Source organism: Mustela nivalis, assembly GCF_964662115.1.
Source record: "Mustela nivalis genome assembly, chromosome: 11".
Taxonomy (NCBI): Eukaryota; Metazoa; Chordata; class Mammalia; order Carnivora; family Mustelidae; genus Mustela; species Mustela nivalis.
In genome coordinates, this window is record NC_139030.1 from 94043906 (window position 1) to 94070599 (window position 26694).

Genomic DNA, 26694 nt, shown 5'->3' on the forward strand with positions numbered 1-26694 from the left:
TCCTACCTGCTATCCATCCAACCATCTATCTATCCATCCTCTTTCTATACAGGAGATCACTATCTTTTATATTATATACATTATTATATATATTATATATAATATATATTATTATATATTATATACATTAAAGGAAGTCACATGTACTTTAATTCAGAGAAATGTGGGTACAAGCTCTAGCATTGCTACATTCTAGTTATTTCATGCTCACACTCATTGGGTTTCAATGCCTTTTCCATGACATGTAAATAATAATAACCCCGTCTCACAGGTTGCTGTGCAGACTCAATTGAGTAATTATATACCAGGACTGGCACATCAAAAACTCAAGACTTGCAAATATTTCTTCACCAAGATGTCTTTACTTTCCCCAGTTATGCATTCTTTTAGGTCTTCTGCCTTAGTATTTCTGCTTTAAAGAAAGAGCAACTAGGGGGCTCTTGGGTGACTCGGTCAGTTAAGCTTCCGGCTCTTGGTTTCAGCTCAGGTCAGGATCTCAGGGTCCTGAGATCGAGCCTTGTGTCCAGCTCCACACTGGGCTCCATGCCTAGCACAGAATCTGCTTGTCCTTTTCCTTCCGCTCCTCCCCCAAGTCTCTCTCTTTTTCTCCCAAATAAATAAAATCCTAAAAAAAAATTAAGAGTAACTAAAGGTCCAACCCATCTAAGCTATTACTCTTATGAACATCAGATAATATAGTTAATTTACAGTCATCTATGTTGATGCTAGGGACAATGTTTTGTTTTTTGTTTTTGTTTTCCTGGACAAAACTAGTGGGAAGTAAAAACTTTCCTTGTTATTTGTTTTCTGATTTCATACTCATTTTCCTGGCTCTGTAGATCCTAGGCTATGATCGGCTCTAGGTATCTGCTAGCAACCTCAAATTCAGGACCATATTCTGGACAGTATGACAGAGGGCATGATTACCCTTGAGGGCAATTAGCAACATGAAAAAATCTTTTTGAGGTAAGAGATTAATGTACATTTTAATTTTTCATTGCTTATTTTTGACTTATTCCCTGTTCTACTCTATCTTTTGTTATTTTTCTTTGAGACATTATATGTATAAAATTATGAATAGGATTTAGTTGTTCAGAACATTAAAGATGAATCTAGATTGCACTGGGATTATTACTGGGAAATTATTCATTATACATAACTGAAAGGTAACATGGATCTTCACAGCTAGAAACATTATACTTCTTAGTGTAAACTGAAATTATGAAAGGCTCAGTTGTCTTCCTTTTGAACATCTAAAGTGTTCTGGTAGTGGGCATTTTTAGTTTATGCTAAAAATTGTCTTAGTTAAGGAGTGTTTGTAATATGTATTTTATTCTCTTTCTTGTTAATGTCAGATTCTCAATGTAATTAACTAACAGTAGTTTTTGCATTGCAGTGTGAACCAGTATTTGTATTGTTATTTTTTAGTAGTGTCATGACGGTAATGAGACAGTTTCTATTAAGAAACACAAAAATATCTCATGACATGGTTCTAAAGTCATATCATGTCTAAATAAAACAAATGACAATGGGAACTAATATGGTAAGGAAACTGCCTATAAATCAGTTTGCAGGAAAACATTAAAAGCAAGTTATTTAAAACAAATTCATCTAATAAAAAGTATTGTTGACTATAGGCTGATATAAAATAAGGGATTCAGATACAACCCAGGTAACAGAAATATAGGTAGTAACAGATCATCACTAGATAAACACCTAAAAGTATAAGTGAGAGTGTGTCTTGAAAACTTATTCTGGGCAATGGAGATGGGGTCAGTATTCTGCAAATAGTATCAAAGGGGTCCTTGATAAATATTGTGAATTCTGGAAAGAAACATTGTTTTTTTGGTATTGGGGAGGTAATTTGGTAGAAATACATATAGGAGGTAAATAGGTATGAGACAAACTGGGACATGCTCCCATCTACAGAAATCTGCCTGATCATACCTGAAAGATATCATGCTAAGCTACTTATATTTCACCTAAGTGATGAATAAACATCATATTGTGACACAAATTTATTAGACAAGTTACTACCCCAGGCACTTTTATTTCCCATCAATATATTGAATCCACACAACAACACAGGTTCTAGATGGAAAAACTGGCAAAATGGTGGATAAAAGGCCACTTACTGTCCCAGGTAGACATCACTTTGACTTACATTAGTGTAGTACAAATATTTTATCATAGTAGATCCCTGTGTCAGAAAACCTGAAATCAAATTCTGCCTTTACTTCTTACTAGCTATAAGTAAGTGACAATCTCTCTAACCTTTAGATTCTCTCATCCATAAAGTGGGAATAAAACTCAGTTCATCCTTTCGTATGTTGTGGCAATTAAATGAAATAATATATATCAAGTTGCTTATTTAACTTCTGTATCACCAGGGCGTATGGGTGGGCTCAGTCAATTAAGTGCCCGATTCTTGATTCGGGCTCAGGCAATGATCTTGGGATTGTGGAAGGGAGCCCCATGTGGGGGTCTGTGCTGGGTGTGGAGCCTGCTTGGGATTCTCTCTCTCCCTCTGCCCTGCATCAAAATAAATAAGTAAATAAATAAATTCATTCTGTATCACTGTTTTAATCACTCTTGATGTCTTCTAAGTCTTAGTCATCGAAGTCTATTACCATCATTTGATCAACAAAATTTAAAGACTTGAAACTGTCTTTCATTCACTGAGGTAATTCTGTCATTTTTACCAATGAGTATTTCCCTGCCTGAATGCTGAACCACCGCCTCACAAACAATACATAAGGCTCCGGCCCTTCACTATTTAAGCTAAAATGATGAATTAAATTTTACTTTACTGTTGTGCCATACAATTCAGCATTTATAGGGGCTGTCGCCTTCTGGTTTATTCCATGTGCTGATTCATGCTATACCATTGCTATGCTCTTCTGGTATTTTGTCATGTCAAATTTCTTAACACAGTCTCAGGCCTTAGCACATATTTCTAGTTTAGTTATTTTGTTATATTAATCTATTGATATTGCCTGGTTGATTTAGAGTAAAAACAATGGAGTTAAAGCTTTCTCAGTGGCCCTGGAAATTTCAACTCACTTCGGAGCAACACATGACTTTGTTGGTAGACACAGGAGTTTGATTTTGAATGTGTTATACCCTTTGAGTTTTCGTCGGGACCAGCTGTGATTACTTGAACATGCAAAGGCTCACCAATTAGGCGGTGAACAAAAAAATCCAAAACAAGTTGGCATATGCTTGAGAACATATTTTTGTTGATTTCTTTCAGGTTGTTAAGAGAGAAGTAAGAGACACCGACAATAAATTCAACCATATGGAATATAAAAGCCAGTAAATGTTTCTGCTTTTAAGAATAATGGACATAATAATGCTGTGTTAAAAGAGATGACAAGTAAGCCTACGGTAGACTTGTGAAAGGAGGAAAACAAAACAATTTTAGACAGAATGCTCCTGTCAAGAAAAGGTTTTTCTCAGTAGGGTACAGAATGGTTGCCTAGGAAACCGGTGCTAATTGCTGCTGCTGATGGAAGCAAGTTAACAAGGAAAGCACTGTGTAGTTGGAAGCACTCTGCGAAACAAATATCCTTGATAAATTCATAAAAACAGGGAAAGATGAAAAGTTTTCTTGCTTAATTTGGAGAGCAAATGGTTCCTCCAAAACTATTTCCTGTAATCAACTGGTGAAGAAGGAAATTAAAAGAGCAGATTGTTGGTTTTCCTGTTTGTTTATTTCCGTGGCACCTTAGCATTAATTAAAGAGGCTAACCTTGGCATCTCCTTCCTTAGACTCTGATTTGATCTCAAAGGTCACCCGTGCCAGTGTTGCAGCTGTAGATCTTTGCCCTACCAGCTTTTTCTTCCAAAGATTTCTTCTAAAGATTTACTGATTAAAACAAGGGTAAATTTAGTTTATGGGAATAAATGCACTTGAGTAAAATTAGTTTATGGAGATAAACATATTTTAAGATAAGGACTCATGACTGCAAAAATTCAGTTCTGATGGATGCTTAAATTTAAGAAAATTTATTGTGTACCCCTTTAGACAATGGAACTATTCTTAGCCATGATGAAGAATATGAAGATAAGACAGGGTATTCCTACATGTAAATTGTGCTTGAAATGGGGCTATCTCATTAAAGGAGAAATTTTGTTTCTCTTTTCAAAGATTTTTCTGTGAAAAATGACCACAGATTTTCGCTCACCCAACCACAGTCCCTCAGAACGTCCTGTTCTAAAATGTGCTTAGAACTCTGATTGGCAGCAGTTATGATTGTAGGACAATTTTTCCTCTGCCTCTTTTTTCCCCCATTGCAACTGATGGGCTCCAATCCACAATTTGTTTAGATTGATAATCTAACCTACTCAAATAAAGTTTTTAAAACTTGAAGAGAATCTGCCCAGCATTTAAATTCAGTCACTGGTTTAATTAAGATGGTTATCAGTGGAAGGATACCACAGGTTAAGCATACTGTATTATGGAGTCAAAGCAGTTAGGAAAGAAAAGCACAGATCAGAAATCTTACCTACTAGAAAATTTTGCTCCTAATTTTAAGGGTTCACTTGGAAATAGGAAAAAACACATTTAAGCAGAAGAAATACAGTTAACAAATATAGTTTAACTTTATACTTAACTATTCTAGTTAAAAGTTATTGCTGTTGGTGGTATTGGGGATTTCCAATGTGGTAATGTACCCTATTTATATTGCTGTTTTTAGCCCATGTATTAAACATTTATTAATTAAGTTAGATTATAATATTTCATTGATTTTAAATTAATTTGAGAAAGAGAAATTTCTTGCAGAATATTCCCTTTTCAAATTTTCAGATTGCTTTAATATACATACAGTGAATATAATCAATAAGGCACTGGGGTAATTGATAATGTTTTTAGAGCTTTTCAATGTTCAGTTGTGCATCTTATCAAAATCATTGCTATTGTACTACTCCTTGTGAATCTGTGAGAATTGAATCATCTTTTGCATTAAGTCTTGAACACATCCTATTGTCAGAAGAATGTGGCACATTAATAATGAGACATTAATAACATTAACAGAAAGATGAAATAGCAATAAAACTAGAGACCTTAAATAAATGCACAGAGTAACTGTGGGATAAACAAAATACAAAGGTGTGTGTAGAAATGCAATACAGTGTGTGGTGTGTGTGTGTTTATGCATTTGCCAGCTTTCATGCCAGGAAAGTCTCTCCATGTTTTTCAAGTTTCACCTGTATTTGAGAACCTCAAAGACTTTGATCACCTGAAGCAAGGCTAGGATTTGGGCAAATTCATGTTTCTGTAATTTCAAAACCTAGGAATTCCTGAACTGGAGGATATAATGGAAAAATGGAAAAATTTTCCGGGATCCAAAAAATGTCATTAGAGTAAACTTTCAAAATATAGTTCTCTATGTACCAGGAATAGTTTTTACTAGTTACCTCTATAAAGTTAGTTATTTCTTTTAAGAGAAACTGTTTGTTACAATGATATGGTAAAAGTCACCTTTTGTTCACTCTGTCCTTCTCATCCCCATCATAGTATAACTTATATAAAATCTTTGGAGGCCTTGGGACCTAGAAGCATATGGAATTTAGGAACTATATGATGGGAAAACCACTTTGTTCCCAACACATAGACCAACATGACTTTTATGTAATTATAGTTTTCTTCAACCTCCAGTCCTACCATGTTTCTAAGAATGAATGTGCCAATAGCAGCATACAATATCAACCTCATGTGCTTTCTTCCTAACAAGTCTCTCATGAACTATAAATGGTTTAAGTAAGTGATTCTCCATCTTCTATAACTGCCCATTTTATTTTTATCATTGTAGCTATATAAAATATCATCCAAAAATATTCTCTTTACACCAGCTCTAAAACCACTTGGCATACTTTTAAGTCACTAATAAGTATAGATGATAAATCTTTATCATTTTCAAATTGTACCTATATATATATGATATATATGACATTATATGACATGACATATTCCAATGAAGATATGATATATATGATGATATGAAAAGATATAATAGAATTAATTACATTGTGAAATTCTGAAAACTAAAATGCCATAGTGAAAATAAAATAAAAAATAAGGAGCAAGATAGTTTTGAGCTTTCCCTCTCTTATTCATTAACAATTTTTGTTAAATAAGAGCTCAGCCATAACACAAGATAAGAGAGGCACATTCTCTGAAAAATTTCAAACAAGTAAAATTAATAATAGTTAAAGACTTTCTTGTAGGACCTCTGAGTAGCAAGATGAAGAGACTTTGCAAGATCACGTTTTATCAGACAATTAAATGTCAAGTCCAATGTTATATTTATAATTCGTGATATTTTGATAGGAAAAAAGCAAAGATTTTAGAGAACTTTTAGTTCCCTCATGACAAACATTATTCTCAAATAAAGATGACTTGTTTTGTATTCTGGATTGATAAATGCATCCCATGTAAAATATTATTAAATTAATTTCTCTCCATCCACAGATACAAAAGATTCATTACAGAAAATAAAAAAGAAGTAATAGTAACTTAAAAGTTATCATTAGAAATTTACAAATAGGGGCGCCTGGGTGGCTCAGTGGGTTAAGCCGCTGCCTTCGGCTCGGGTCATGATCTCAGGGTCCTGGGATCGAGTCCCGCATCGGGCTCTCTGCTTGGCAGGGAGCCTGCTTCCCTCTCTCTCTCTCTCTGCCTGCCTCTTTGCCTACTGTGATCTCTCTCTGTCAAATAAATAAATAAAATCTTAAAAAAAAAAGAAATTTACAAATAAAATACAAATTCTACTTTAGAAAATACCCCTTAGAGGTCTGTTGAAATAAAATTATACATTGATGATTTTGCTTCAATGTTGTTTACTATGTCAATTTGTATCTCTTCTCTGTATATTCATCTCATTGTTACCAATATTCTGGAAATATCTGCAAATCCTTGGTGTCATATACAGCATACTTAAAACAGGCAAAGTATTCACCGTGAAGACATTGAAGCTTTATATCGGAATGTAAATGGAATCTAGAAAGCATAAAACTGTAACTGATTATGGTAATAGCTCTCGTTGTTCTATTGTGTGAGCCCAGCAGAAACAGAAACATCAATTTTGATGGAGTGGCAGAGTTGAGAAAAATGTAAGAACAGGATGCCATCTAAATGTAGCGTGACACCAGGCGAGGCAAGTGAGTTTTGCAGTGGGGTGGAGGGTGGGATCCTGAACATAGGAGGTACCTTAAGGTGACTACTGATAACCTGAAGAAAAGTGAAATAGGATTCAGGAAGCAAATGAAAAGGTGCTCAAAGCAAGGTTTATTTACTTTATAATTTTGCTCATGGCAGGTCCCAGGTAGGCAGATGCTACTACAACTACAGGCTATACGATGTTTGAAAACACATAGCATTTAACATGAAAAACACAATCCTATTTTAAGGGATATGTGGGGCTTCTTCATGATATGGTAAATCAGATTTTATAATCTTCATTTCATTTTAGTAAAATATAGCAATGAAAATCCAATTTACTATAGACACATCAAAAGGTATATTATTCTCTTACTGGCATATAAGAAAATTGTCAAAATCAGGCCTTGTAGCTTTTTATTTTTCAAAATACTGTTCATTATTCATTATTTCATATGTGGTAACTCTGATCACAAAGAGGTTGCCCAATTCCTCGTTCTAAGAATATGCTTAAGAATATTTCTGGTTCATTTTTATTTCCCCTGAAAGTTTATCAATCCCTTCATTCCAACTCTTAGAGAGATCCTCTACCCTTCAAAAATGTTTTATTTGAGCTTGTATTGGGGTTTATTTTGTTGAAGAAAAGTTTGCTGTGAAAGGAAAAACTCTTATGAAATCAGGGAACTTTGTGATTTCTGCTATTTTTTTTTTCTTGGATAATTCTGAAATGCAACATGAAACACAGAGGTGTGAATAATTTGGTCTGATAGTAACAAGAAAGTGCCAAAGCTATAGAAAGAGAAGTATGGTTTCAATGCAATCACATTAAGTAAAGCATCATGCTTAAAACTTTATAGAACAAAAGAACCACATCAATATTTTAATCAACTAGATTTTCTAAAATATTTTCTAAAAAGCATACTTGGTAATTTCCATTTCTCTCTAGACCTGGCGAAGAAAAGCACTTTGTATTTATATAGCTTTTGTCATATTCAATTGCATCAGAGAACATAAGGGAGAGTGGAAATTCACTATTATTTGGGGACACAGGATACTCAAGCATTTCTAATTAGAATTGAAGAAATGCTCAACATCTAAAAAAAAATCTACTTTAAAAATTAAGCATAATCTGGGAAGTTTATACTCCTTCCCATTAAAAAAAAAAAAATCAGCCTTATCTGGTGATTCCAGTCTTAAGATACTAAATTATCAGGGAGGGTAAGGGTAAGTAATTCACCCTTCCTTAAGCAATGAAATCCAACTATAAAGGAATCTGTATCACAAAAACATACAAGTTCTTGAGCAGTATTTTCAATGTTGCATTTAGATCATATGTGCAAGTTCAATGTGGTCCACAGGGCATTTCAGGCAGATATTTTATGAGGACAGGGATCATTGCTACCAAAATGAATGAACTTCCCCTCCTAAAAATGTGACTTTTGAAAGTAGCATCTGCACTTGCTTCAAACTCAGTTCTTTGTTTCCTTTCTGAAAGAAAGCTGTAAGAATTGGGTGGGGAACTGACCTGGAGGAGTATCTTACATGCTTTGGCACTTGGGTCAAGTTAGTGGATTTTGGGGGGAGAAAAAGCAGCATTTTTGTACTGATACAGCTCTGAGAAGAACAAGTTTATTCCAGTCTTTGCAATGTTTTAGTCATAAATCTCTATTTTTTTTAAGCTGATGAGAAAAAAACACAACAACCTGTAGAAAGTTTTTCAAGAAAATGAAAATGTACATGGCTTTAAGATAAAGGACAGCAGTATGCAAAATGTAGCAAGAAGAAAAAGTATCTAAAAATTTCATTTTAAAAATTGCTTATAAAAGTAATAGTAAATGATGATGATGATTTTTCCCTTATGAGAAGAAAAAAATCCTTTAAATACTGAAATACTTCATGATTAGAATCAGAATATGTATATAGGAGCATCTTTCATTTTATTCTATCAAAAAGAAAAAAATGGGTAACAAAACACTTTTCTCATTTTTTTTTTTAAAGATTTTATTTATTTATTTGACAGAGAGAAATCACAAGTAGTCGGAGAGGCAGGCAGAGAGAGAGAGAGGGAAGCAGGCTCCCTGCTGAGCAGAGAGCCCAATGCGGGACTCGATCCCAGGACCCTGAGATCATGACCTGAGCCGAAGGCAGCGGCTTAACCCACTGAGCCACCCAGGCGCCCCCACTTTTCTCATTTTTAAAAAAATAATGACACTAGAGAAGTTAACAAGTAAATATCCCTATTATTCAGTAGAGAAATGCTGTTTCTTATCTAAGAACTTATCATTTGCAAATCATGTTATAGATTCTAAGATGAAGTAGAGAAAAAAAGAGCATTGGTGATATTTTATGTAGGTTGACCTTCAAAAATAGCGTACATTTCTCCAAGACAATATTAGTATATTCTTTTAAAGAAGAAGGATAGTTAAACCTATGACTTATGAGGAACCTGGATGGCTCAGTTGGTTAAGCAACTGCCTTTGGCTTAGGTCATGATCTTGGAGTTTCCAGATAGAGTCCCACATTGAATCCCACGTGGGGCTCCCTGCATGGCAGGGAGTCTGCTTCTCCCTCTAACAGCCCTCCTCTCATGCTCTCTTTCGCTCTCTCAAATTGATAGATAAAATCGTTAAAAAAACAAAAACAACACAAAACAAAACTATGCCTTAGAACATCCATTTGCTTTAAGATTGAGATGGTCCATTTGCCAGAACTGAAATTTAATGTGAATTCCTGACTTAAACCGTGAGGCAGTCCTTACCTTATGCCCAGAGGATCAACGTGGTCGTGAATTTTAAAGTTCTGTTTGCAGGATATTTTAGTGCCACTTCAACTGCAGCCAACTGGGACACTGGGCTCAGTTTTGCAGGAATGAGCATAAGAACTTATTCACTATCCATGTGCTTCTTAGCTCTTAGCTTACAGATCTCTCTTAGAAAGGTCATTTACTCTGTTTCCATATTCTTTCCAGTTCCTTAATTTTCATCATCAAGAAAATATCTCTAATCAGAGGTCATACTGCTATTTTAAGTCAGAAGTATATTTTCTTTACTCCAAACCTTCACCCCCGTTTTCAGACCATGTGATCTTCTGCTATATCCTTTCTTGACCCTCTTTTCACTACAGTATTTCAGAGTTGCTACTGAATTCCTTTCTGTCCAAGCCACCGGTTCTACAGTCTTCACTGATTCTAGCCTTCTCTCTCCCAGATCCTTATTTTGCTTCTTTATGTCCATCATTGTCCCTAACACCATCATTCCCACAAGGGCATCGCTCGTGCTGTGGTATAATTTGTGTAGCCCCATTTTGCTCCTGAGATTTCAATCTCAAAACCCAAGATGAACATGAACGCTTTCTCTTCTTTATATCCATTCCAAAGAATGTATTAGCACTTACTATAGAAAACAATCACGGCATTATAGACCAAAAGGAACATGAAGACAAACGATGCACAGCTTCTGCCCCAAAACACTTAAAACCTAGTGCTGCAGATTGAAACACGTAACAGGTAAGCTCAGTAGAATGGTCCATATGATTAGTGCTACTAACAAGATATGAATACGCCACACAGGGGTGTTCAGGAGAGGAGGACACTCCCTGGAGAGAATAAAATCAGGGTCAGCTCTGGATCTTTGACTGTGTACTCTGAGAACCTTTCCTGTGGGGTATGCACCCTTTCAAATATTTTCTCATCCCTGTTTCAGTGCAGCACATGAATGAAACCACAGATTCTTTGGGTAAATGTAACTTGTTTTGCCAAAGGGAAGATTGTTAGTTGACTCGGAAGGGTTGTCCATTCACGCCAGTCCTTTACAGACAAGCTAGAGGTGCTCCTAACCCAGCACTGTCTCAATCTGTCTTTCCAAATAGAAAATTGGGACTGAAAATCTGGAGTCCAATTTATAGTCTGTTAAAGCTGAGTCATCACTATTAAAGATTGTTTTCCTCTGAATCTTGATTCCTCTGTCATTACTCATTTGCCTACTGTTGTCTTAAGTTTTGAGGATTACTGAAATCAGTTGTAAAAACAGACATTTTATTCCCATATCCGTGTTCTAATAACCACTTAGCATTTGCATATCTGTTCAAGGTTGCAACGAGAGCCTGGGACATAGATGTTCCTCCTTCTTTGTTCAACAGTTTGACTGGGTTTTGAGTTGTATTTCCTGTGTGTGTTGTTGAACGATGACTGCTGCTGGGAGATGAGCCACTCCGCGAGCAGGCAGCAAGCAGCTCAGTGGCCTTTTCCCCTCAGGACTCAGGATGCCAAGTCAGATCATGCTTTCACAGCCAGATCTGCAAGGCGGCACCAGTTGTTCTGTTCATCTGCTCCAGAGATGAATTTCCAGACTCCCCTGACAGGCAAAGCACGTGCTTTATGTAATGTGCTGAGGAGCAGTGAAGTGTGAGGGAATGAGGGTGAGAGGAAAACCGAAGCAGAGAGAGTCGGTTCATCCCAGTAGCTTGGGGAGGAGAGAGAGAGGAGTGATGACTATGAGCTACTCCTCAGACTCCTAACCTCTTAGCAGCAATAACAACGAAGCCAGAGTCAGCCCTTGAGGTGGTATTTGTCTCAGGTACATGCAAGCAAAAAAATCAATGTGTGTATATATATATGTTATTCCTTTCAAAAAAATACATTATTGTTCAGTGATTAATATATTCTCAAGATATTAGAGCAATTCATTTGCTGCAAATTACTGTTAAAGTTGTTCTCTGGGGTACCTGGGTGGCTTAGTTGTTAAGTGTCTGCCTTTGGCTCAGGTCATGATCCCAGGGTCCTGGGATCGAGCCCCGCATTGGGCTCCCTGCTTGGCAGGAAGCTTGCTTGTCCCTCTCCCATTCCCCCTGCTTGTGTTCCCTCTCTCGTTGTGTCCTTCTCTGTTAATAAATAAATAATATCTTAAAAAAAAAAAAAGTTCTCTCTTTTTTTTTTCTTTTTCTTTTGTGAGGAGAGAATTCTTCGAAATATAACAAGAGAAGGATAAAGGGAATAATTAATCCTCATCAAAACAAAGGCTTAGGTTTTCCAAAAATGAATCCAGGAAGATTCCCTTTCATGACTGATTATTTTCAAAGTCTGCTCACTGCAAATAAAAAAGGTTTTATGAAACATTTAGAATTTTTCCCCAGGTGGAGATTTTAAAACCTCAAAAAAAGGGAATACCTTAAAAGAAAAAAAAAATGACAGAATGTGATAGCAAATTAGAGAGGAGGAGATTTGATAAAGTCTTTAAAACACAGAATCAGGAGGGAGGGTCAATTAACAAAATACAATGATAATTAAATTATATTTACATTTAGAAACAAGCCAGATAGAATTTTACCAGTAGATCTGAATTGTTCTTGCTCAAATCTGTGGCACTAAGATTCAAACTCAATAAAATATTTTTCAAAGTATCAGTGGCCCAAAGAGAATGATAAAACACCTTTTTTTGTTTAGTGCTTGTGATTGTGGTTCTGACACTTAGTGTAAAACAAAACGGTAAAGAAACGAGACTGATTTCCAGCAAGAGCATGGGAGGAATTTTCTGGAAGAATATACATGGGAGTAAATGTGTATGCAAATTAACCTTAATTTTTAGATATCATATTACATTGTGTTAGATACAGCCTTGCTCTTCACAACTGGAAGTGTTTGTAGGCAATTAAAATTCCAAGGAACAAAAACATGTTTTAATTTGTTGAGTCATTGGGTTTAATTAAAAGAAGTCTAGAGGAACCAAGTTTTCCTTATATTTTGATTCAGAATTATTGGCTTAAGACAAAACTCATCTACTTTAAGACTTGTGCTGTAGAGCAAAGATAGACGTGAAGTGGGTTTTTATAGGAAGAGCTACCTTATATATAACTGCACATTGAAGTAAACAACATTATCTGGTGCCTGTCTTCCTCCACTTTGTGGAAACACTTTAAGCCCTAACTAGCAATACCTACTATATATAAGCTCCTATCTTACCAAGAGGAAGAAATGCAGTTCTTTACTAGAATGCCCATGTAAGTTAATGCTCAGTTAGGTACCGACCCATCTCTTGACCAACAAGAGAAGCCACATATTATAATAAAGCTCATACCCCAAATCTGCTTCAAATGGTATAGAGACCACACAGGACAAAGCAAACATGACAAATGCAAACCTGACGGAATTTTATCAATCCTTGTCCTTCTTACTCTTTCTAACCCCAGATGCCGAACTGTGCAAGGAAGACATTGACAAGATCCCCATTTTCTGTACTCCTTCATCGGCGCCGCCAGGCCCAGAGGCTTCGCGGTGAGGCCGTGTGCTTTTCTGTAGATCCACCCTTGAATGCTAAATAACTCTGCACGCTCCTCTCTCCGCAGAGCTCAGGGAAATGGCAGCGGCAGCGATGAGTGGTTGCCATGGCAACAAGGAAAGGCAAATCTGCCACCTCTTGTCTTGTTAGGTCGCTGTGTTTGCCTTGCAGGGTGGTGCAGATGGCTTTAGTCGTTTCACGGGAGAAATGGTTCTGCACTTTTCTGGCATTGCACACATTAATATAATATCATATACAATATGCCATATTTTAAAAGGGATGGTGACTGCTCCTCGTAAATCTCAACTCTGGGAATGGAAGTGGGAAGGACCAGAGAGGTAAGAAAAGGCAGGTTTGAATTTTCCTTAAAGGTATATTCAGCTTTCTGCACACAAATGATGACCAACTTTCCCGCCGTCACATATTTTTAAGCCGAAACTTACAATTCCAGCAAGGATACACTTATCCCTTGGCTGCCTGAGTGATGGGGATGTGAAAGGGCAAGTCAAGGCTTCCAAAGGCACAGCTCCATTGGGAAGCTCTGGAAAAGCGATAGTGTGCAAGAGCTTTTCCAGATCTCACTGCTTCAGGAGGGAGCAGACCAGAAGAGGATTCCTGGAATGCTGGGAAAACAAAGCAGCCTTGGGGAACCGGGGGCGGGTACTGAGGAAATGTCCTTTAATCTTTAAATTTACTCCAAGAGATAGCTGATATTGGCTTTTTGCTGACCACAAAGGCACTTTATACTCTGGTGTTTTCTACTCATGTTAAAAGCATTGTACCTCGGGATAGTCAAAAGCACAGGAGCAGGATTTTTCAATACTTCAGGGTTGTGGCATCTACACATTTCCAAGAACTGCCTCCTTTCCTGCTCCACTCATACTGAAAACCAAGACTAAATTATGGTTTTCTGTTGTGTTTAAAGGTCCGTGGATGAGGTGTTCTACAATAGAAGGGGCTGTCATTGAGAGCCGTGACAGCTGGCTGTTGCATTCGGGATCTGGCAATGTGGACGGCGCACTGGTCTATGCAGCAGGGGACCGGCGGTCTGGCTGTAGTCATGTGATCTCGGTTGGGTGACTACACCTGTGAAAAGTGGTCTCACTGGTTTCCTCCAGTTATCTTTTTTTTTTTTTTTTTAGATTTTATTTCCTTATTTAATAGTGAGAGAGAGAGAGAGAGAGAGAGAGAGAGAAGGCACACAAGCAGTGGGAGGAGCAGAGGGAGAGAGAGAAGCAGAAGAGGAAGCCCAACACTGGGCTCGACACTGGGCTTGATCCCAGGACCCTGGGACTGTGACTTGAGCCAAAGGCAGCCACTTAACTGACTGAGCCACCCAGATGCCTTCTTCTGGTTATTTTGATAGGAACCTAATTTGAGTTTGGGCCGCACCCTCAGATAAGAAACTTAAAGATTGATCACCTAATTTTCACTCAGACTTGGAACTCTGGGGGTACCAAATGTGGGCCTCTTGCTTTTTATCCATAATGATAAAGTAGAGAAGAGAGGAAAGGTTTATTACAAGCCCATTATGATTCTCACTTTGGAAGACAATTTAAAAATGACAGTTTTAAAACAAACAAAAAGCAGAAAGAGACTCATAAATATAGAGAACTGATCTAACCAGGGGGAATGGGGTAGGGGGAAGGGGCAAAATGGGGGAAGGAGGGGGATGTTTAGGCTTCTAGTTATGGAATTAGTAAGTCATGGGAATAAAAGGTATAGTCCAGGGAACCCTGTCAGTGGCACTGTAATGGCATTGCACGGTGACACATGGGAGCTGCACTTGAGGGAAGGAGAGTATAATAACAACAATACAGAGAAGCTGAATCACTATGTTGTACACCTGAAACTAAAGTAGCATTGTGTGTCCGCTCTACTTCGGTAAAAAAAAACAAATGTAAAAAATGATGTTCTTAGTCTCATAATTATTGATTTCCTAAGTGACTAGATTCTTCATGGCTTCTCGTTTCATTCTGGGGGCTTTTGTGGCATGGCTTCCAAAAAGGTTACCTTAGTGAATACATGTAAAAAAAAAATCTTGACGTAGCCAAAGTGATGCTACAACGGGTGAGCAAATAATTCTATCTACTTTTTTATGGATTAGCTTTACATGGTGAGGAAAAAGATGAAATCGAGGAATCCATAAAGAAATAGAATGTATAATATTACATTCTGTATTATTAGAATGTATAATATTACATTCTGTAATATTAATTCTACAAGAATTCTACTAGAATTCCCTTCTCTCCCTTCCCCAAGTCTCAGCATATAGGATCAAAGATGGGCTGCCTATGGGCTTGCATTTGCAAAAGTTAAAAATTACTATGGCCCAGGAATGAAGGTGAACATCGAAAAGTGTAGATGAGAAAGGACGGGGTCTGATCTTTGGTTGAAGTAAGTCCGCCTGATGAACGAAGAGGCGAGGGAGATGCAGTAATTGGGTTGCATTTATTATGTGATTTTTCTTTTAGAGATGAGTAAAAATAAACAATCCTGTGGATAAATTTGTTTCTAACAATGAAGAGAGGACTATAGCCAAGTAGGAGAGAAGAAAGATCTTTGGATTCAACCAGTAGTGGCCAGGACACCACAGCATATAGCTGAAGACCTGATGTTACTGGAAAGTGTGCCACGTTAACAGTGCCCCAGAAGTATCTTTTCCAAGGGAAAAATGCAAAATACTGAAAGATTACATGTGAATGGTAAAAGAGGAGGCTAATGAATTGCTCCTCTGGTCCTTTTTAAAATAACAACCTCAAAATACAGTGTCAGTTCATGTTAATAAACCCTACCATCAAAGGATAGGATTTTTAAAGACCGTATTTCAGATTTAAGAACACTTCTTACTGGGAATGATTTTTGTTATGTATAAACCATCAATTAATAAAATGTACTATTATTTTAAGCTAAAGTTTGGGGAGAAATCTAATTGCACATTAACTTATCACTGGCACATCCTCTGTAGGTATGAGACAATATTGTATATTTTCTTCCCTACAGCTTTCCACATTATACGGACTTACTACATGTCTTATTATATCTGGAGGGAGGTTCATGTAAAATCATACCCTAGTTTGGATTGTACATCTTACTCTGGTAAACCACAGTTGGCTGTTTACAACTTTTGTCACTATGAACATACATATAGAACTTCCAGAGTTAGAGTCTGAAGAGTAAGATAAGATTCAAGTGAAATATGATGACTTGAGTTCAAAATGAACTCTGAATGATCCTGAACTCATCAATTAAGAGAAACATCTGTTAGGCTCTTTTTAATTTATACTATTTTCTCAGAGAAGCAGGTGGAGACACACTGACCCGGCAAAGCGATTTTTCTGATGTTCTTAAATAATTAAGACTACTAAAAAGAAAGAGAGTGATGTTGGCTCTTCACCGCTTGACCGAGCACACAGAGCTACTTTTTTCTTTAGTGTATTATAAGCTGCTATCATTATCTGTAAGGTTCAACTGGTAAGATAAGACTTTTTCAGTAGTGTCACCATTAATTTGAAAAGGACTTTCTTTTTTTCTTTGGCATTCATTCACGCACTCATTCAACATACATTAATTGAGCATTCGAAGTACAACAGCGGGTGTTGTTGGATAAGATGATGAGAAAAATCTTGGCCTATCACGTTATCTTGTCTTCCCCACAGTCATTTTGCTCCAGCATGTCCTCATCTCCTCATGCCTCAATTTCTTCAAAACCTTCCTACTTAGTTCTCCTGACACCCAAGTCCTACCTTGTTCAAGCTATATTGACCTCAACAGTATAAAGAGATGCCTGGATCAAGAGTGCCCCGTTGTCCATATCGACAGGACCACCACCAGAAATAACAATAACGGTAATTAATAGATGCTCTTCTCTGATCCGTTGACTTTGTACACTTCACCATCTCATTTAATCCTCATTGTGACCGTGAAAGGCAAAAATAACATTTTTATTTCAGTTGTATCCACAGTTTCTTACTACCAGGCCATACGTGCCTGTTGGGCACTGCACAGATTCACAAATGCTTGAATTAGACGGCGCACTCACTCTCCTCTCCTGTTCCACATGGGTTTCTGCAGGATCCTTGCTTCTTATCATGGCAACTGCCAAAAATCTGACTTCACATAGATAAGTCTTAAAAAGGAATGTGGTGGGATCGAATGTCAAAACTGTGAACTGTCTTGAGGTCCGGCGGTGTTGAACAGATGCTGAGTTTCACTGTGTTTCCCTTTGAGCAATTAAAATACTCTGCCATCGCCCTGTGAGTTTGCTGTGACTTTTCTGGATGCTTCTGTGCACACTTTGGGAAATTTGGTCTTAAGTAGAAACGATCCCTTGTCAGCGTTGCCTTTCTATACTGCTGGTTTAGCATAGAACACATTGTGTTTCACATTTGAATTGTGTGCACAGGTCCCATGTCTGCTCCTGGGTCATCTGCTCTGTGAAGGTCGAAGACATACCTTGCACGAGCCTTGGCACAGAAGCTGGCACATCTTACATATAGAAAAGGCTCAACAATAGTTTATTGAATGAGGGGATTAAAAAAATTACACTATGTCCTTATGTAATTGTTCCTCAGTTATCTGAGATGCCCTTAATCATACGCACTGAAATTTAAATACATTTTTTGAACAAAGTGTACAGTTGAGAAGTGTTGCTGTCTAATTGAGAAAGCGTGCAGGAAATCAGGGTTTGAATAAGCAAGAGATGACTGTGAAGGGGGCCCAGTCTTTCCTATTACTTGCAGTTCACCTACTCTTTGTGGAGTGGCATGTCTGTAAGTTACTGTGTTCAAACACATTACATTCTGGTTACAGAAAAAAGGTAATTGATGGTGACAAATACAGTGCAAGCAAGTGTTTCCTAATGCTGTTTACATGTTATAATGACCATACCATCAATGATGATATTATCAATGACAGAAGAAAGAGGACTATTGGTAGAAATTACACTTTGAAAGGAAGTACTTAAGAGTAACTCAAATTATGTTCTCCTTCAAGCATCTGTAATATTACTTCTTACAAAACTCTCTGAGGAAGTATGGAATGGTTCCTATGTATGTGTGTGTGTTTGTTCCTTTCTTTCACTCTCTTTCTCTCTTCCTTAAGGATTTTTTTTTTTTTAAAGTAATCTCTACACTCAACATGAAGCTTGAACTCACAACTCCAAGACCAAAATTCTATATGCTCCACCAACTGAGCCAGCCAGGTACCTCAATCAATCTCTCTCTCTCTCTCTCTCTCTTTTTTTTTTTTTTTTAAAGGCTGGAAGATAGACTCCAAATTGCTTTCTGCCCCCAAAAGTAAATATGCTTCTATTCAGTCAATCAAATTTAGGTCCAATATTATTCAAGAGAATCAATAAGTAACTATTTGTGAAATTTTCTTTCCGTGACCTAAAAAGCTGACAGTTACTAGCAAAACACACATACACTGAGCCACGTGTCTATTAAAACTAACGTGGTAAAAACTAAATAGGGAGAGGGGGATGAAGAATACAACTAATTTGGGGGAATGTCGGGCTAGTTCCCAAGATTATTCTCTTCTTTTGGTGTCTATTTCCCCTGACTGACTGGAATTTCAGTCCTAGCACTAGTGACAGAGGATCATTGCAGTAAATTAATTCACTTTCGGATGAAACAGACTTCCAAGCACGAAGCCAGCCCTGGGCACAGAGGAGCCCTTAGTTACCTGCTGTTTCTCTGTCAGCTGAGGTCAGCTCTCCGTTGATTCCATTCTCTTTGGTATCTGAATAGGTGCTCTGTGACCCATGTTCTCCAAAGGCGCCCTCTTCATCCTCCCTGTACGGGAATCCATTGGCGCTTCTGACAAGTCCTTCCCCTGCCCCGCCTTGGTCCTTAATCTCAGGTGGATGTGGGTGAGCCGATGCCTCTGTTAGTTGAGTGGAGGTCCAGTGAGGCGCCTTTGCTTCATCTTTCCGATCATCTGCCATTCTTCCACACCCTGCGACCTCTCCTGAGATTGGAATCAGAAAAATAGTTGCCATCACTTTGGGAAAATCTGATCTGATATGACTATTCCTAAGACAGGGAAAACTTATAGCAAACTCAATGGTTAGCTATGGTCAAAAAACCATGCTTAATAATCCACTGCTAATATTAAGCAAATAGTTATTGTTCATACCTTTTTTTTTTTAACAGATCTTTTCTGGCTTATCTATTCCTTTACTATGTGACCGCCATCACTTCAATTTACTTTAAACTAGTGTTTAGCATTTAAGGAGATCTATAACTTTCATTGGCTTATGTTATTGACTGTACAGTAGAGTTGAAGAATCCTTCAGGATAGGGGAAACAGCAGTATGAAGACATTGGGTAGAAAAAGGTAAGAAAACAAATAGCTAAGGGGAAAGATGAATTAGGGAAGATCACTCCAAGTACTCTTAAAAACACAACTCTCCCCGAACCCTAGAAAAGGCATTGTCTAATGTAGTAGTCCTTTCCATTTCAAAGGTGTTCAATTCAAACCAGAGGTAGATATGTTTTCCTGGATACTGTATATTAAAAGAGAGTTTTGACTTAATTTATTAGCAAATTTTCCTAAACCTTATCTACAGATTAAGAGTATATATAGATGTACTAAGATTTTCTCTTAGTATAAATCTTACATAGAGAAAGAATAAAAAATACAGTATTAGGCCCACATCCTACCTTATAATGTTATTTCACAGGTAAGTCAAATCAGATCTGGACAAGTTGAATCACTGACATATATCAGGTAGTTATAAATTATAGTAAAGTTTGAATAAGTCACAGAATGGGTGTTCTCCACATGTTAAGTGAGTGGTAGAAATTGCATAGCCTTCATTTCCACGCTGATACCACTAGGTTTAGAGATATAGTCAAGAAAAGGTGTTTCATCACTCAGTTCTAGAAAACTGTTGCCAGCAAGGTAGACTCATGGTTGGCCTATTGTCTCCACATTGCCAATAATGACATAGGCAATGACTGTCTCTGAGGGAAACTAAGAACACTTTCCTGTTTTCAAAAACAGTAACAAGTAAAAAACTCCAAAGAAGCAACAAGATTGTGTTAAAATTAATCTACCTCCTGTTACTAAGCTCTGTTTAGAGACATCACAAATAAATTAAGCTACATAGAAAGTAAGTTTTCTTACCAGATTCCTAACAAGTATTTGTCTTTTTTTTTTTTTTTTTCTAAACTTAATTTCAATGCTTTCTTCAGGTTCTAATTCTAGTTTTCTATTCATTCCAGGACAGCTGGATGAGTTAACTTGTTTAAACTAATTTGACTACAATACCAAACCTCCCCCCAGATTCCTTCCCATAAGGTTCTATTTATTGTTCCTAAGAACATATTTTAAAAGGATAGAGAAGTTTAGTACTTATTTATTTATTTTACTTACTTACTTAATTAATTTATATGATTTCATTTATTTATTTGAGAGCAAGAGAGAGACAGAGAGAGTACAAAGTGAGGGAGAAAAAGCACGAGCATGGGGAGGTGCAGAGAGAGAAGCAGACTTCCCATTGAGTAAAGAGCCTGACTCATCCAAAGATGCGGGATCATGACCTGAGCCTAAGGCTGGCACTTAACCCACTAAGCCCTCCAGGTGCCCCAGAAGTTTAGCTTTTGAAACATTGATTGAAGGACTTGTGAATAAGCCAAGGAGCATCCTTACATCACTAACAATGTACAATGAACTGGATCCACAGAAGGGTTTCCTCATCTGTAAAGTGAGGACAACAATGTCCAGTTTATTGTTTGTTATAAAAGGTGAACAGAAAAATATAAAGGGCTCCGCACAGTCCCAGTCATGTTCAATAAATAGTAGTTGTTATCTTTGTTATTGTTATTAGAATGATACTACCAATCATACCAGAAATACATAAAATATTTTAAGTAGTTTTCTGGAATTATTACTATAGGAACCAGAGGCTGAAAACATGATGAGTACAACAATAGTTACTTGCAAATGTCTACAGGTATTATTTAGAACTGAAAGAATGTTCCAAGGCAGACATGGCAAATGTCTAAGATGCAGAAGCCCAATGGCAGGAGTGTACTCTCAGAATTCAGCACTCCATGTATATACCTGAAAACTCTACTCCATCCTTATAAGGATGATTCTGCAATATTCTAGAATGCAGTCTGCCATTGTCTTCCAGTCAAATATCAAAAGACCTCATCCAGGAGTGTGAGGATTATATTTTTTTCTGAACTGTCGTGGCACCTTCATAGGTCTAATGGATTGAAGAAATAACCTGGATTCCAATTGTGACTTTCGTATTCAAGATGCTGGCTTGGCATCCTTATCTTTACATGCCTTGGTTTCCTTTCCCAAAATAGCTCAATTAAAATTTCCATATTTTTACACTGTCCAGTCTATTTTGCATGCTGAATGAATACCTGTAAGTAGGAAGTTTCTCCAAAAGAAGTATATGCCTTCTTAAGACCACTTTAAAAAAATTAATGGGTTTTCATTTTAGAACACTTCGAGATCTACAGAAATACTAAGCAGATACAGTACAAAGAGTTTCTATACATCCTTGTACACAATTTCCTGTTACTAAAATCTTACCTCTGTATGGTACTTTAGTTATAATTATAAAATATTAATATATTATTATTAACTGAAGTCCCTTGTTTACTGGGATTTCCTTTTTAATTTTTGCAATTTCCTTTTTCTTTTGCTTTAGAATTCCATCCTGCAAACATTAACATTTCTTTTCACATCTCTTTAGTTTTCCCTTGGCTGTGGGAATTTCTCAGACTTTCCTTGTTTTTGATGACTTTGAAAAATATTGGTCATGTATAGATAGAATAATTCCTCTATTGAAATGCGTCAGATGTAATTTCTTGATTAGTTTTGGGATGTGTTTTGGGGGGGGAAGACTGTCAATGCTTACATGTGCAAATAAGCTTGAGAAACACTGAGTCATGGGGATGTGTATAACTTGATCTTTCAGAGGGCTTTTGATATGTTACTGGAATTTTGGAATCTCAGGGAGGGCCAGAGATGTCCAAAGCATTCCAACCAATTGGCCATAGAAAACTTTTTCTGATGCCGTGTTTATTAACATGTTCAAAAGGATTTGGGAAATGCTTAGGTTTGGATTTTAGCCTTTGTTTAATGCTGAGAGTATCCTAGCCACAGATCTTCAAAGTAAATAAAATAATATAAACACCTAAACTCCCAGTTTAAGTTGGCAGTTTTTCCCCCAGGGCTCTCTAGAAAAAAATCTGTCCGTGACAAAAATTCCTCACCTTGGACCTAAGAAAACAATGCCTGACTGAGGAAGAATATCACTTGATTATCATCCACTTAAATGTTAAGTGTTAATATTAAATCTTAAATGTTAAAATGTTAAGATACTTTGTTTTCAAGACACCAAGCATTTAAATCGTAAACTCCTTAATGGTAAATGCTTTAGAGTTTTGTATTCTTTCTTTTCAATTAATCAATGAAAGGTGATATTTCCAAGAAGAAAAAAAAAAGCTCATTTTGGAAAAAGAAAAAGCTGGGTGGCCATGCTGCTTTAATTAATGTCAGTGGTACAAGAACAGTGAATTAATTATCTAAAATGCATCATCTGACTTCCTGATAAGACTATTCAGATAATACATGGTAAAATGCTCGCAGATTAATCAGACATCACTTTCTTATTTGTTGGGTATTAGAAATGTACAAAGTCTAACCATCTACTAAGTGACAACATTTGAGGAGATTTTAAGCTATAATCAGCATTGCTCTGACAAAACGACTTGGACAGAAAATGTGATTTGGAAAGATTTTTATCTGCTGTACTGAAAAGCTGCTGGAATCAAAGGAGACACTCTTCCGCCACATTCTCTTACAATCACAATGTAGTATTATTAAAATACTACCCACTCATAGTAAATTTCACTTAAATCCCTAATCCATGTTTTGGGGTCATAGATAATCTCCACTCTTCACAATGGTATTACAATATAGTTATAGGAGATCACAGCATCTTTTAATTTCTTCCTCCTGATGTATTACTTTTATCTGATGCTCCCCCAAAACTGTGAATGTAGTATTAAAGAAGATAAGAAAGCTGAGATAAACTCCAATCCCCTCCAAATCTATAAAAGGAAAGTTGTAAGGTACCAGGAATTGTGATATTCCATTCCTCTCATATAATAAGACTCTTCTCTTTCCATATAAAGATCACAGATCCTAACTGCCCCTAACAGCTGAACAGCTGTGGGGGGGGGGGGAATCTACCACACAATCACCTGGTTTGATTATTAAACTGAAAAGCTGCCTGAATCCTTCCCCCTACCTCCCTTCCAAAAATGTAGTTTGAGAATGTGGGCAAGGGAATTATTAAGTTGAATAGAAACGTACTAAGTCCGAGACATTTATTTCCGATGGGAATCTTACCTGGTAGAGCTAAACGCAAATGCCAGTATTAATGGGGATACAGCTACCTGTAATATGGATTTTTAACAAAGAGATCCACAAGGTTCAAATTTCTCATTATATCAGTATGAGATACTCGCGTGACTTGATCATATCATTGCTCTTATACCGCATATTGCAAGGCCCCAGTATTCATCTCAATTAAGATACACAGTTGGAAAGAAAGCTGGGAGAAAATCTCGTGCCACCAAAATGTCAGTCATGGACTTGAGTGGTAAGCTTCAATCTTTGCTAACCTTCTTTTTAAAGATTTTATTTATTCATTTTATTTGAGAGAGAGAGTGTGTAGGCAGGGGGAGGAGCAGAGAGGGAGAAGAGAGAATCTCAAGCAGACTCAGTGCAGAGCACAGAGAGCATGTGGAACTTGATCCCCGAACCCAGAAATCACCACCCTAGCTGAAACCAGGAGTTTAACTGACAGAGCTACCTAGATGTCTCCTACCCTTTTTAATACAACCACTTCCTCTTAATATTTGAAAGCTCTCTAAGAACAGATTTATTTCTTCTTTCATCAAAATTCTACCTTTTAAAATTCTAGTTCTTAAAATCCTAGCATTTACCCCTCAATAAACCTAGGTCTATAACTCTTTGGCAAAAGCACACATGTTTTCAACCCAGCTGTTGAACCACTGACCATGGCTACACTCCAATTCATTTCTTTAATGACTAATTATTTTTAAAAAATGTAAGATTCATGAGTATTTGGCAGTCTGTCATAGACTTTTGATTCTAAGGTAGGAGCCAAATGATATGACTTGGTATTGATTAGATTTCTAACCCATTGAAGACTCAATGTATATCACCTCATATTAAAACCAGAATGAAAACAGTCTTTCTACAGATTAAGTTCCCAGTTGAAATGGTATATGGATTAATTCCTTATCTATTTACATAAAATTATTCAATTTTGTTTTGAGGTAGATGTGATGCATAGATGTTTAAGGCTGCTGAGTAAAATAACTACTTTTCCTCATACTGCGTAGAAGGTTTTATTACCTTGAATCAGGAGCCTTATAAGTAGTCAAATCTCTTGGATAATTATAGCTAAGTAATCCCAAGAAAGAGAAGAGATATATAAGTGAAACACTGGAAGGAACAACAAAACAACAACAACAAAAAGAAACAGAAAAAAATTAAATAACTAACTTCATATAAGACATGTCTGTTTGGCAGAACAGTTCATGGTTTAGGGTAGATATATTCCAATCTTTAATTACTTAATAAATAGAAAAATTTATATCTCATATGATAATTAATATAGATTTTTACAGATACATTTTGTAGCTTTTCGATGGGTGTATCAGGCAGCCCCACTATTATTTATCAGCTTTCTAGAATATTGATTGCAGTATCAATAATTAGATCTTTCCTACATTGAGATTCTATTGTATTTAAGTGTATCTGTTTTTCAAACTGTCCAGGCCTAAGACTGTAATGCTCTGTTTCAAAACTCTGGGATTTTACTTGAGTCTCTATCCAGATACTTACATGAATTCATATATATCTAAATATTTACTTTCCTTTTCCTGTGAAAAAAAATTTGGACTTGCCTACAGGCAAACCAAAAGTCTGCTTCTAATTCTGTAAAACCACTCTTGAAAACACACCCTTTTGTGATATGATTGTACCTAGCACAAGGGTATACACAATAAATTAATTTATATTATAATTTAGAATTAAGATATGTATTTTGCCAATTTTTTATATTTCTTAGACAATCAAATAATCTATCACTTTCCACATCTTCCTTTAATTACTAGGAACTTTAATGCTTAGCTATAGTATTTACCCCATTCTAAGACTTTGGTACTATGTTCTATTTCTTATTTTATATATAATTTAATTGTAAAACTTATCAGATCTTTTCTGAAATCAGGCAGAATACATGTTATAAATAAACAATAACTGGAACTATTACCTTCTGAAAATTTACTTTAAGGTATCACTTTTTAAAGAAATTATGTATTATAATTTAGTACACAGTAGCTCTCATGTTATCCCTCATGTATGTAAAATGAATAAAATACAAAATAAACTTAAATTTTCTTTACACAAAACATGTATAAGATCTTACTTAATATTCTAGATCTTTCAGATAACTACTAGGTCAATAAATTCTCATGAGAAATACAATTTCTTAGAAAAACTAACATTACTGGTTTTTAAAAAATTATATTTCTTTCTCTCTCTCCTTTTTAAAAAATATTTTATTTATTTATTTGGGAGAGAGAGAGAGAGACCACACAAGTGGGCACAAGGGCAGAGAAAGAGGGTGAAACAGACTCCCCACTGATTGAGGAGCCCCACACGGGGCCTGATCCCAGGACCCTGGCATCATGACCTGAGGGGAAGGCAGAGGCTTAACCAACTGAGCCACCCACTCGCCCCATAAAAATAGTATTTCTCTTTTATCTATCTTTCTTAGAATACTCTTTTAATTACCATTCAAGCAAATGTTGCTAATAAATGAATTGTAACTTTCAAATGATATGTGACTTATTATATTGGAGGTGGCGAAAAACCACACTTTTGTTGGTTCTGCCTAATGATTTAAAATGTGCACATTAAAACTAAAGCATTTAAAGACTAGTTTAAAAAGAGTCATTTTCATCTGGACTTCCACTTATCATTGGACTACTGGAATATTGGACTACTGGAATATTGTACATGCAAAAAAAATAGTTTGATTAAACTCTGAAAGTTCTTATACTTTCTGTTCTTTAGAGCAAGTAGCACATAGATATACTTATTCAAGCATATCAAACAAAAGTTCCTGAGCACATATGCCCCGAGTGCTTGCAGATAGAAGAAAAGAAGGTACAACTGTCACATTTTTTC

At 36.5% G+C, this 26694-nt stretch overlaps 1 protein-coding gene across 33 annotated transcripts in view; it reads right to left on the reverse strand.

Annotated features, from left to right (window-relative positions):
• Positions 1-26694, reverse strand: part of MAP2 (microtubule associated protein 2) — a 290836-nt gene that overhangs the window by 57837 nt on the left and 206305 nt on the right. For all 33 annotated transcript variants that reach the window (XM_082691637.1, XM_082691639.1, XM_082691640.1 and 30 more), the window contains one exon: positions 19120-19404. In XM_082691637.1, coding sequence (XP_082547763.1) covers positions 19120-19381 — 262 coding nt within the window. In that variant the 5' untranslated portion in view covers positions 19382-19404. The remainder of the gene's footprint in view (positions 1-19119; positions 19405-26694) is intronic.